Below are 14181 nucleotides of genomic sequence, written 5' to 3' on the forward strand. Positions count from 1 at the left end.
AATACTGCGATGTCATCAAGATCGGCACAATTCAGATAGCAAACATCTATGAGCCTCCTAGCATTAGTTGGGGTCAACAGATCCTTCCAAGCTTACAGCTGTTTATGTTGGAGACTTCAATAGCCATCATACAGCTACCAATCATCACAAGCACAAAGAAGCACCAATGAAACCTGCACAAAGCCACCTGGGAGAAATACAGCCAGGCACTGGGACAGAGTACTGTAACAATACCACCCCACCACATCCTGATAGAGCGGGCTTACAGGCATTTCCGTAGAGCGAGCTACAAAGCAGCCACCAGAGCCATTCCACACGGGTATTGCCCTGTGTACATCCCCTGCCTTGAAGAGCCGTGTGCTGCTCTACTCAAGCAGTGAGAGTCACCTGGTCACCCGGACATGGACGATCACTTAATCGAAGTTTTGAGCTGTGCTCACCAAGCTGGATGAGAGAAAAAAACGAAGAACCTGGACTTTACTCATTCCAGCCATAAATACTGGAGTTTACTTCGTTGCCTTGGAGTTGCCCAGCAACCACTGACACCAAGCTGATCATCTGTGAGTGCTAACCAAGTAGCCAGGCACCTGTTTCACATGGGAAAGACACCCTTGGAAAAAGAAGTGAAGATTCGAGTCCAGAGCGAGTGGAGGGTATTCCAAAGGCAACACAAATCCAGAGCTTGCCCTGAACCATTCACAGTTCCAGAATTGGACAGAATGCTAGATAACATCAAGTCTGGCACTGCTGCTGGCTATGACAACATCCTTCCAGAGTTCCTGAAAAATCTTGGCCTGCTCTTGGCTGGCTCAATTCTTCACAAGGGTCACCAATGAAGAAAGACGGACGAAAACCTGGCGCATCTCAAAAGTCATTGGCCTCCCAAAACCACCACCTAGTAAAAACCAGGCATCACTCTACGTGCTGCTTTCTATGTGGCTCAAGGTTCTAGAGCATCTAATTTTACAGCAAACACAACCAGAGGTACAAAACACCTTGAATGTCAAGCAAGCAGGCTTTCGACAAGGTCGAAGCACATGTGACCAAGTACTTCCCTAACCACATTCATGCAAAACAGTTTTCAAAGAAACCTTGAAAACAGGCACTATTTTCCTTGACCTCACTGCAACATACCACATGGTGTGGCACACGGGTTTACTTGTTAAAATATCAAGAGTCCTCCCTCCATGGGTTACTGATGCCATCGAACTGCTACTCCGAGACAGACGGTCCAGAGTATATGCGGGTGAGAAAACAAGTGCTTGGAAAAAACAGATGAATGGGTTATCACAGTGGTCTGTTTTAGCCCCAGTCATGTTCCAGCTATACATCAATGATCTATCATCCACCCAGTCATGGAAGTTCATTGATGCAGACATTTGCTGCAGGCTACAGGCTCAGACTTTCTCCGAGCTGGAGAAGACTCTGAGTGAAAATGCTACAACGCTGGTCGACTACTACAAGACTGTCCCTAGAACATTCCACCTCCACCATGCCAATGCTAAAAGAGAACTAAACATCATAATGAATGGCCAGAGGCTGAAGCATACCCAGCATATCGAGGGTGTGACCCTCAACCGAACACTGACATACAATAGCCACCTAAGCAAAGGTCAAGTCATGCAACAACCTTCTCAGCAAATTAGCAGGCTCTTTTTGGGGAGCGGATGCTCCAACCCTAAGGACCTCAGTCCTTGCCATCTCGTACTCAATAGCAGAGTACTGTGCATCAGTAAGGAGTGGGTTGGTACATCCCAAACTTGTTGATGTGCAACTTGGCTCAACAATGCGTATCATCACAGGAACTCTCTGACTGACTCATCTTCCGTGGCTTCCAGTTCTGAGCCACATTGCTCCCCCTTACATCAGGGGGAGACTGCAGCTGGCAAGCTGCTTGAGAAGGTACGTGCCAACCCACGATTGCCCTTGTTCAATGACCCTTTTAGCCCAGAAGCCACACATCTTTCATCATGACACCCACTGTGGTTGAGGCTGCCAAGCTAGGACATGACAGCGGAGTCCCTGTGGCAGGAAGACTGGTGCTTTAACACCAACCACCAATCAGTTCCTCATCACCGACCCTACTGCTCGCCCACCTGGCTTCGACCTGTCATGTCATCAGTGGCCCTTTCTGAACCGATTCCGGATGGAGTAAGGCCTCTGTGCAGCCAATCAGCACCGTTGGGGTCTTCGAAACAAGCTGCAGCTGCCTTGCAGATCAAACAATGATACACATTGTCAAGGAGTGTCCACTAACCAAAATCAATGGTGGGCTCCGGGAGCTCCACTTGGCCACTAAGAACGCTATTGCTTGGCTCAGCAAATACACAAATGCTATATTAATAAATAAATGCTTCTGATTTTGTCACTGTCAGCATCACCAAATAAGTCAACAACAATTAAAGAGGAGGAAAGACAGCCTACTAGATCTATCTTAAATAAACCATAAACAGATCAAAAAAACTGCAGAAAGCTTACAAAGAATCTGGATCAGGTACTAGGGAAGATACTGGGACCCACAGGGGAAGAACAAAGAACGTTCGCTCATCCAAGGAGCTCATGTTACACTCTAGACAGAAGGGCAGAGGTATAGTCGTTACATTTTCCATCATCTCTCATCTTGGGAGAACCTTGAATGAGCATGAACTGACGATGACCCATAATGCTCTTTGGTATTAAATTCTTTGTAATGAGTGGTGGCCTGGAGAATCTGAGGCCTCCAGCATTTCTATGGGCCCATGGAGTGCCTTATGGGGAAAAGATGCAGAAAGATGAAGCAACTGAAAGCTAGAACTGGGCTTGCTTTACCAACATTGACGATTTCTGAATTTTTTCCCTGTTAATAGAGTAAAATACTAAAAATCAGTCATGACCTACTAAAACTGAATGTGGTTAAAAGAAGACCCTAGCCTTATACCACAGACTTACCTTTCCAAAAAAAGGAAATTAACATGATTGAATCAACACAAGAACAATGACAACCTTCTGAGAAGAAGGAGGTGAAGTAACAATGGGACAAAGATTCAGAATTCCTCCTAGTTTCTCTGGCTGCTGAGCAATCCCTCCTCATACCATCACTAACAAGATCAATGGCTCATAAGTGCAAAATCCAACCCTTTATTCCCAGTTTTGCACACATATTCCTGCACATTTTTAGGGGAACTGAATTTTAAAAGATATCAAGCATTCGCAGGTATTTTTGAGAAACAACATTCAGCTTAATAAAGTATCACTTAATAAAGTAACACTCTAGTTATGCCAATGGCAAAATAAATTTTTTAAGCTGTTTAGGAAAATTAAAATATGTGGCCTAAATTTTAAAAAAGTGACTATTGAGGTTTAAGAATAAGACACCTTTAAAAGGGGCCTGATTTACAGAAAGTGCTGCATGCCTACCCTCTGGAAGTCATGCCCATTTAAGGTGTCTCAAGTTGGGCACTTACAGATTGATGCAAGCCAAATCACTAATTACTTGTGAAAATGTAGACTTATATTTCTAAAAAGCATACGCTTTTCTTTCAAACAATCCTGTCACATAATGAAAATAACTCCTCGTTGTTTAAAATTAGCGGTTCTTCCATCAGTTTTGTCATTTTTTGTAAGATAAACACCAAATTTTGTACATCCCACACACAGGAGGAAGTGCAGCTAAGTGGACTGAACATAGGATAGAGCCAGAAACAGAGTTCCAATCCTGGCTTTACCATACATTTGCTAGAGGACCATGACAGAAGTCACTTTTTGATATATGCACCTACCTCACAAGGATGTTGTGAAAAATAATTAGTTATTGTTTGTAAAGGGTTCAATGTAAAACACTGTCTTGGTGCTTAGTAATATTTAAAATGGAGCTGAAATTAAGATGGCTATTTTTGCTTAACAAAAAAAAAAAACCAGCTCCTACCTAAAGCAGAGAGCACCTTATGCCAAGACATCTGTTTCTCCGCCGAATTATCGACGATATGAGCACAGCTCTGGGAACTGTAAATGTTAATAGCTGCTAAGGAGCTAGTTGTCGAACACAACGTAGTTGAGAGTCTCACAGAATAAAACCTTAATTTATTTTAAAATTTCTCAACAATGAAGGGGAGTTAAATAATGCTTTCCAAGTAGATTCCAAAGATTTTGGCCATCAGGTTATAAATTCTATTTTATATTAGGTTAAACTTTGGGCCTGTAGTACTTAAAAATGTCTCTCTAAAGATTATATTGATGACTAAGAAAGAATTTAGCATAATTTGGGGTGAACAAATAAATACTGAAGCAAGTAAGAATTTTACAGCACTGCAAGAGTTTTTGTTTCTTTTGCAGCTTGACAAACTTGTTGAGAAACAGAAAGAAACTCACAAACGAATGCTGGAGCAGCTTTTAATGGCAGAAAAATCACACAGACAGACTCTGTACGAGCTAGAGGATGAGAAGAGGAAGCATACAGAGTATATGGAAAAAAGTGATGAATTTACAGATTTACTGGAACAAGAACGAGAAAGGTAAGGTTGCCTTACATTTGTTAACAAAATGTTACTTAATTCGAAAATGACTTCTGAGTAGCTTTCTACTTTCTACAGCCGGTGAAGTGTGCCAATAAGTTAACAGATCCTCATCCCAAGCAATTTACAGTTTAATATAACAAGGACATTATACTGCAAATCACAGAAAAGTGTGAGCACATTATAAGCTAAATGCAGCATAGAACTGGTGCATCTTTCAAAGTTTTTGAAGGAGGTCAGTGTCAGGACAGTACGAAAGCAGGCATGCAGTCTGGAGTGGGGGAAGGAGACAAAGTAAGTATCCAGAAGAGATATAGACAGACTGAAAGGAACAGAGACAGGGTTGAAAAAGGCAGAGAGAAAATTATTAAGAGCTTTGAAAATTAGGAGAAAGCCCTTAAGCACTTTCAGACCTGCAATGGTATCAAAACAAAACTTTCTTTCTAAAATGCAACCCTGAATTGCCACAAACATCTTGCATAAGCACAGTATGAAGATTTTGCACTGACTCTCACAAAGGAAGGATCAAAAGAGTTTGATGTCATTTACTGTCTTTAAAAAATAACTTTTAAAATGTCCCGCCTCTTTGAAACAGCAATTAACCCAAACATATCCCCAAAAGGTACAGGAAAAAATAATTGAGGAACGTATCCTATTCCCTGGACAGCTACTCCAGAAGATATGAGAATATCGTCTCTATTTCCGTTTGCTTAGGAACAGCTTCCAGATGGAAATGTTTGGGTGTGAGAACGTCAAGCCTATTCTAAACTCACATGATGCATAGATAATTCTTCCTCTGCTTCGCCTGTATAACATCATGTTTCATGTATTTTGGCACTGTTCACTACTTTCACCCTTCCTGCTGCTGCACCTCTCTCATTCAGGTCTATCACAGACAGCATCCAGGCTATCTACCAAGGACAAAGCCATATGTATGGACTGCGATTACAAATAAACGCTATACACATAACAGGAGAAAAATTATCTTATTCATAGATAAATATAAACAGATGTAGAGGGACACAGAAACAGGAGGCAAAGAAGAAAGAACAGGGTCCCCAGGAGACACACAGTGGGCTTTCTCTCCAACCAACATATTGTAAAATGTTGATATATCAGGAGCCAAAACACAAAACAGACAATGTTTTGGTCTACACCCTTCTTCCCAAACACGCACACCTCTCTCAAAAAGCAAGAGAAATTAACTTCCAAGGGCCTGGGCACAATAAACCAAGATACTAAATTAAACAAACTGTCATCAGCTATACCCAAATCAGTGGGAGTGTGCACAGAAAGAAAGCTAAACTCCACAATCCTTGTTAAAAAAAAAAAAGGGGGGGGGGGAGGGATAAATGTAGGATTAAGAACCTTTAGGAATAATAAATAATATAATAATAATAAAAAGACTGTAAAAGGTTTACTACTACTATCTGCAGCATTTAGTAATATCTGTCAAGGGAGGAGGAGGGAATTATTGAGGTGACTAATAAAACCTTAGAGAATGTAATACTAGATTTCAGATTAAATCCCAATTTCTGTGTTTTCTTTGGAGAACTCATTTTATGTGGAAAACCCTAAAGGAGTGTGATGTCACATGTTGAGCACAGTCCAAAATGTTTGCCAAGTGATGTTGCCATCAAGATCTCTAAGCAATTGCCTGCCATAATGGGGGGGGAAATCTCACATAAGTTAAGGCGAAGCTCCCTTAATGTTATGCTGTATAGCTTGATGTTTGAAACACACACACACACACACACACACAAAATGACATATTTTTTCCCATTTCAAAACTCCACTTCAAAACATCTAATTACCAATATTCTGATTACCTGAATTTTGCATTTGGCTTGTGAACAAGCAGAGTTATGTGAAAAGCTTCACACGAAAAGCAATGCCAGTGATTTTGGGCTTTATTTTTTATTCTATTTTTTAAAAAGAAGCCAGTTTTTTGTCAATGCAGTTTAACAAATTTTCCACATAAGTAAGAGGCAACCTTCTCCTTTAAACGTGGAAAGCTATGTAACATTTCTAATATTATTATTTCCGTTTCAAAGCAAAATCCAGAACTTTTGTTTCACTAACTTTCTCTCATGAAATAATTAAACTACAGTGTATGCAAGAAGGCTTAACTTTGGAAGGGTAGCGTGCATGAAAGCCAAATGGGATTATGAATAATACGGGATTATGCATCCAAAATAATACTTGGATCTCTTGGACTCCAATTATGCTGGAGCACTAGAAATTGTCATTGAAATGGTAGTGAGACGAGAGGAATTATCAGTCAGCTGCAGCTCTTACTTATCACTGGGTGCCTTTTATCATCTTCCAATCTCAACAGAAAGCAACTGTCTCCTATTTCAAGGTGCACAAGAGCCAAGAGCTGAAATGATGAATGCTCAGTGGCATTCTTGGTGATGAAACAATCACTTATTTATCAAAAAAAATATAAAAAATCCCACCAGTCTCCATCTTTCTGCTGAGGTAGTTTCCTCAGACATTGCTTTTCTTTTGCAAGCAAACAGAGCTTATGGTTTGATCCTGCAAAATGTTGAGCACGCTGGCCCTGAGCCAACAAATCACTTAAGCATATGTTTAACTTTAATCATCATAGGAGTAGTTTGATTGACTTCATGGGATGGCAACAAGACTATTTGTAAATTGCCACCATCAGAAGTTTAGGCTTGCAAGAAGACTAACGCTAGCTCTCTAGATGTGGAAACCCATGTTGGATGGACTTTCAACGAGACATTGGCTGCTAAAATCTTTAGTTTTTTGTTGTTATTTTTTAAATCTCCTTTCTTGTTGCCATCCTATGACAACCACTCCATGGCCTTCTCTCATTAAGAAATACAAAATGGTTTCCAAATTGCATCTTGATGGTTAACATCCCCTTTCTGAGATTTACTGTAAGTATCTGTAGACACATGTTGAATTTATTTTTCCGGGGTTGTTTTGCTTTTTGTTTTTTAACTGCTGCTAGTTTGTTAGTGACAGGAGGAAAAATTAATACTTTCATTACCTTTATTCATTCACAGTCACATGTGCCAATTTTATATTAAACTTATTTTACTTATTAAAAACATAATAAAATAAATAAAGGAACAGGAATTATTGCAAATGCTGCAATAAATTTAACTATTGCGATGAGTAAATCGGGGGTAGGCAACCTATGGCACGCGTGCCAAAGGCGGCACGCGAGCTGATTTTCAGTGGCACTCACGCTGCCCGGATCCTGGTCACCGGTCCGGAGGGGCTCTGCATTATAATTTAATTTTAAATGAAGCTTCTTAAACATTTTAAAAACCTTATTTACTTTACATACAACAATAGTTTAGTTATATATTATAGACTTATAGAAAGAGACCTTCTAAAAACGTTAAAATGTATTACTGGCACGCAAAACCTTAAATTAGAGTGAATAAATGAAGACTCGGCACACCACATCTGAAAGGTTGCCGACCCCTGGAGTAAATGCTGGTTTTACTTTCTTTATTTTTTAAAACACAGCCCACTGTATAACACATTGCTCTTTGCAATTCTTACCAGCCAAAAAAACAAGCAGAGTTTTTTGAAGACTATTGGGGCCACTGGGCAACAGGGTGGGGACAATGGACAGTAACTGGAATGTCTTTCCCACATATAAGCACAAAGTATAACCTGTATGTGCCCTGGCCAAATAGGAATGAATTGGCATTTGTAATGAAAGAGATGCCGGGGCTCAAGCAATTTGGTACCAGGGCTCAAGCATTTTTTTTTTACTTTCATAACTGATGCGGTAAGCCCAGAGGTGCCGGGGCTATGAACTGCCAAGCCTAAAGGTGCCGGGCTGAGCCCCGGAAAGCCCTGGCACAAATTAAGCACGGATTGGCATGAATCCTACAGACTCATGGCAGGGAGTAAGTCGTTGTCTTATGCCTGCAGAGGAAGGGTGCTGTTTTTTTCTACTGGAGCCTCCAGAATAGGTAGAGTTAGGGTGGATTTGATTTAAATCAAATTGATTTACTAGTCAGGAAGACTCAATTTAATCATGGATTTCTACATAAAAGTGCATTCTTGTTGGTTGTTATAACCTTAATACATATTCTTCACAATTCAGAGATAGATGTAGGTTTCATTTTTAGAAGGTACACACTATACATTTTTTAAGTGATTTATTTTGAAAACTTTTCAGATTAGTTTTACAGCTATATCAGAAAATAAATGATTGTTTGGTTATTTCATTTACCAAAGGTAATTGAAGCAGATATTTATGAAGTCATTGGGAGGTGAACTATCTCCAATTCAACAGGTCAATCACTAATATTTGGAGGATTTTCTTGCCATGCCGAATTAGGAGGAGAACATCACCAGAGAGATATTTAAATTGTTTTATTGAACTAAAACAACAACGTTATGTATTCTGGATTTTTTTCTTCAACAGCAAACATATAATATTTTAACAAAACAAGCATATGAATTTTTTAATTTAGTTAAACAGTCAAGTTTTTAAAAGTCAGGTTTGTTTTTGTTAAAATTGTTTTTAACTAAATAGTTAAATGAAATATTTAAAAAAAAATTAAATGGACTATGTCAGCCAGGTCAACATGAGAAACTTATAATATTGGCTTCTGCAGCTAACTCAGTCGTCTTCACCTTCATTTTCCTGTTTGTTCATAATCTGGAAAAGAAAAACAAGCTTTCCTGCTTTTTCAGGTCCCAAACGATTTCTCAATTTGGAATGAATTAGTCCAAAAGAAGAAAATATTCTTTCTACACCGGCAGAAGAAGCTACTGCTGTTAAAAGTGAGATTATCACTTCAACAGTCTCTGAATCCAAGTGCTTAAGTGACTTCCACCAGTTCACTGCTGTGACTTTCTTTAAAACATCATCAGCAAACATATATTTCTTGAATGGTTCTTATTCCCAAACTGGGTCTCTTTTATGGCCTGCTGCCATTATAGGTTTTCCCTTCTAGTGAGAGACTGGTATGGTAGATCTCAAATCAATGAAGGCTACACTCAGAAAGACCTCAAGACTTCTGCAATATGCTGCGCAAACAGTTTCACTTTTGTTTCTACTGCCTGTCCCTCCCTTCTCACATTTATCTCCAGACTTCTGCTTCTCCAAATCTATTCCTCCCCCAACAATCTTCTATTCATTGAACTTTTTGAAACTTTGCACTTTTAGAGAGGTAAGGGATTGACTCTGTGTACACAAATTTGCAGAGGGACAATAGGGTTGAGGTTTGTTATTTCTCACCTCTATATATTATTTATTTATTTGTTTTAAAACATTTTTGCTGTTAACAAGCATGTTATCTCTGGAGACACAAATCTACAGTTTGAGAACTGCAAAACTAAGCATCTCTGATGCTATCTTCTAGACCAGGGGTCTCAAACACGCAGCCCACGGGATGCATCCTGCGGCCTACCAAGCTCCCCTGCACCCCGTCCTCCCTCCCCCACGGAGTTATTTCCTGCGGCCCACCAAGCTCCCCTCCTCCCCCCTGCAGCGCGCTGCGTCCCCGCTTCTCCGCCTACCTCCCAGCACTTTCCCGCCACCAAACAGCTGTTTGGCAGGCTTAGGACTTTCCAGGAGGGAGGGGGAGGAGTGGGGACGCGGCACACTCAGGGGAGGAGGCGGAGAAGAGGCGGGGCCGGGATTTGGGGAAGGGTTTGGAATAGGGGCAGGGAGGGGGCGCAGTTGGGGCAGGGACTTTGGGGAAGGGGTTGGAATGGGGGTGGGAAAGGGGTGGGAAGAGGCGAGGAAGGGGCGGGGCCTCATGGAAGGTTTCAGTGATGCCACCCTTGGGCCAATGTACTAGTCCTCATGTGGCCCTTGTGATGATTTGAGTTTGAGATTCCTGTTCTAGACTGAGCACTGAGTCCCATTGGGTAGATAGAAAGATTAACCTAAATAATCTATACAGAAGCCCCTGGAACCCCATAAGATTGGGTCCCTAATCCATGAACTATTGGAATTCATTTACAAAACTTTTCTTAAACATTACATGAATATATTGTCTTATACTATAGAATTAAAATTTATAATCCCTATTCCATGATGAGATATCTTTGAGCTATAATGTATCTTAATTAAAACTATTCTTTAGATAGGTTTTTTCCCCTCAAAAAGCATTTTATCAAAAAATCCGATTTAAATAAAAAAAATCCTATATATTTTTTAAATCATTGATTTTTATTCACCCTGGGTAGAGTCCATTCTGTCACCACAAGATCTCTGCTGAAAGTTGTCTGTATGGAGACTGGATGCAGGCCCAATGCTGAAGGCAGTAATGAGCCATGCAGCTGCAGTTATTACTATTAAAAAGGGCAGCATCTGCACAACTGCAGCACAAGAGCTGTGGGGCTTGTTTACAGGCCACTGCAGGCAAAACATAAGATTAAGGGGGATTGCTACTTTGCGCCTCTAAAACCTAAGTGTCTGGGATTTGACTGAGGGTTTGGCTGCATGGGCATCTTTTTCTCCTGACCATCCTCCCTCCCCATTTTACATCTTATCTTCATATTGCATTTCTCTTTTTTCCCATTCCCTATTGCTACAATATTTTACTTCACATCTACAATGTGCTCAGGGCTGTACAAGGCTGAAAAAGACATTCTAGTCTAGAAGAGCTTACAGTCTAAAAAAAAGCCTTTTTCTTTATTTTCCTCTCATATGAAGGGGATCTGATGCGAAGGTGAGGGTAGTGGGGAGGAAAGAGCATGAAGGCACAGATGTGCATTCCATGCTTCCATACTGAAAGAGAGAGGGGAAAAACAGCAAGGAATGCAATAGACATCCACTCTGACTGACAGTCCCTATACCTCCTTTGCTTCCTTGTAGGTGGAAACACACCACTTGTGTCAGGAAGTGTAGTAGAAGAGGAGAGTTGCAATAAAATCAGCAAAGCACAAAGCTTTCTAACATGTAGATTAAGTAGCAGATAATGTAAGCTATAGAAGTCCAAGAAGAAATATCCAGTTGCCTAAATACATTTAACTACACTCAGCATATTTATAATTATATTAAATAATGATAAAGGCGATTATTTTACAAAGTATCATCACACACATTATAGTATGAAACAAGTTCTGTTTTCTGGTTCAGTTTGTTCATGTTGTAAAACAACATACATGCCGTAAGATGGGACATCAAATCCACAGTAACGGTATTTATGTTATGGATATTATATACTTCAGTTGCATAAAGGAGTGTAAACAGTTTTTTTTAAATATACATTGTACTTACATGGTGCTTTTTTGTCTGCAGAGCTCAAAGTAATTTAGAAGGCAGGTAAGCACAGTTATTCCCCGTTTTACAGATAATAAAAGGAAGATGAGGCTAGTGTGAAAAATCGGGACGGGGTCGATGGTAATAAGTGCCTATATAAGACAAAGCCCTGAATTTCGGGACTGTCCCTACAAAAAACAGGACATCTGGTCACCCTAGCTGAGGAACAAATGGCTTGCCCAAGGTCACACTGCAAGTAAGCAGCAGAATTAGTAATAAAACTAGTTCTTTAGACTCAGAGTTCTGTCCCCTATCCAGATTTGTGCACACGCTGGCTGGTTTGTTGCCACATCACTCACGGCATAACCATTTACTACTACACGCAATATGATTAATCAAGTGGGTGCAGTTTTACAAAAAGATCAGGCAGTTTGATTAAAAAGCCTGAAGAGTTAAAAAAAAAAAAAAAAAAAAAAAAGCCAGTTATAAGAAATGTTAGGTTTTCATTCTAGCTTTGATTGAAACCCCACAAGGTTATATGTACTAGCCAGTGAAGAAAAGCACACCCACATATGCCATATACAATTAGGACATTTTCAGCTCCATGATCACAATTACTACTACACTTATTTGAGAAAGATCTGTTGAGTATCAAGTATAATGGCTTTTAGCATGAACTTCGGGGCGGGGGGAGCTGCAAGAAAGTTTCTCAGATCCCCAAAGCTCTATCACAAGAGCAGACTCTTGGCCTGGAACTCTGGAGAATCCTAGAGAAGGGTCAAGTCCAAGCCCCTGGCATACAGCTATTTGATTGGTATGCCTTCATGCATCAAGGGGAAGAAGAATACCTCACAGTTCCTATTGTTAGACATGGAAGGAACAGAAGAATAGGTCCTTTCTCCTACATTTATGACCACCACATTTAACCTGTCACTGCCTGGTCAGATGACATCCATACCCATCTACTGAAAGATGTGAAACTTTTTCTCTGTGCAGTCTAGTCTTTCCTCAGCTATTTTTCACTTGAATTAAATAGAAAAAAGAACAAAAATAAGTTACTGTAGTTTTTGTGGCACCCCAATAAAAAACATCAATTAAAAAATCCAATATAAAATTAAATCAGATTATGGTATGCAACAGATACCTATACAATATTTAATTCCAGCAAAGTTATAGAAATGTTTTATATAGTTGTGCACTAATAGTTAGTGTCTGTATTTAAGTGACAGGTGAAGTGATTGACTATCAGACTATATTGACACAGTTATTCAGTACAGCTTGCAAAGCCATTCGGAATCCATTTAGACAAAAAGGTACTATACACTGTAAATGTAAGATCAGGTTTATTGTCTTTAATTTTGACATATTCAAGAGACACTTTATATGGTAGAAAAATACCATACTGTATCTCTTACACTGGAGAATCCACTATCCTACAACAGTTGCCACAATTCATATTTTCATTTTAAACAAATTCATCTTCTTAGGTATTCTAAGAAGCATGACACTGTCTATATAAAATGTTACAGCAAAAGTAAACACTTTTGACTTATTTATTCTACATGTGTAACCAGCAGTTTTTAATTTCATGCACACTAAACTATTGTTGTAGATTGCATTGTACTCAAATGCAATCATTTCCTTTCGGATTTCTGGCAATGGGTTATATATTACATATGCCTGAGACTATGTCTTGCAAGTTGTGAAATGGATGCCAGATCTCTATTCATTTGACCTTTTTCATGGGTATCTAGTGTTTGTAGGTGGATGAGTGAGACCCACCACAAACACAACTTTAGCATTGTAATTCTATACAACACCCCTATGGGATAGGCCTACTACTAATACCACTGAGGCATAAAGACAAGTTCCAGGAAGTGATGCACACAGATTAATTACCTCATGCTAGTATATGAAAAACTGTGTACCATTACATAGCATAACTTTCAACAGATGTTGTGAAGCTAAAGCCTTGTCAAAATCCACATGATTCAAAGGTTTTCACAAAGTTCCTTGAGCATAATGCAGGGTTAAAATAATGATATAAATAATCTTTTTTTTAAGTGAAAGTAAAATCAAAGAAAGTAAAAAATCAGAGGTAGAAGAGCTTTTTGACATGCATTAAGAACTCATTTATCTGTATGTTAGATTAAAATAATTAAACCAATTTCTTCAAACCACAAACACACACAATTAACTGCCTTCACAATCAGTGTTAAAGCAACAGAAAAGTATTCATTAATTCAGTGTTATTTTAAAATGTTCTACCTATTACAAATTTGGAGACAGGTCCAAGGACTGTAAGCCAAGTTCATTTCTGGTGTACCTCACTGAAGCCAGTGAAGTTAGAGACAGGAATTAGGCTGATATTATTTATTTATTTATTTATTTAGATTTTTTAATAATTAAAAAGATGCTTGTCTACAGCGCTAGACACCCTGAAATCGATTAAAACCATAGACAACATTGCACAATACA

At 39.4% G+C, this 14181-nt stretch overlaps 2 protein-coding genes across 3 annotated transcripts in view; one reads left to right on the forward strand and one right to left on the reverse strand.

The window, feature by feature from the left end:
- CMSS1 (cms1 ribosomal small subunit homolog) overlaps positions 1–14181 on the reverse strand; it is a 366127-nt gene that overhangs the window by 249660 nt on the left and 102286 nt on the right. The gene's annotated exons all lie outside the window — the stretch shown is intronic.
- Positions 1–14181, forward strand: part of FILIP1L (filamin A interacting protein 1 like) — a 121812-nt gene that overhangs the window by 19651 nt on the left and 87980 nt on the right. For both annotated transcript variants that reach the window (XM_065420452.1, XM_065420446.1), the window contains one exon: positions 4312–4490. In XM_065420452.1, the coding sequence (XP_065276524.1) occupies positions 4312–4490 (179 nt within the window). The remainder of the gene's footprint in view (positions 1–4311; positions 4491–14181) is intronic.

This window comes from Emys orbicularis, chromosome 1, assembly GCF_028017835.1.
Source record: "Emys orbicularis isolate rEmyOrb1 chromosome 1, rEmyOrb1.hap1, whole genome shotgun sequence".
Classification (NCBI taxonomy): Eukaryota; Metazoa; Chordata; order Testudines; family Emydidae; genus Emys; species Emys orbicularis.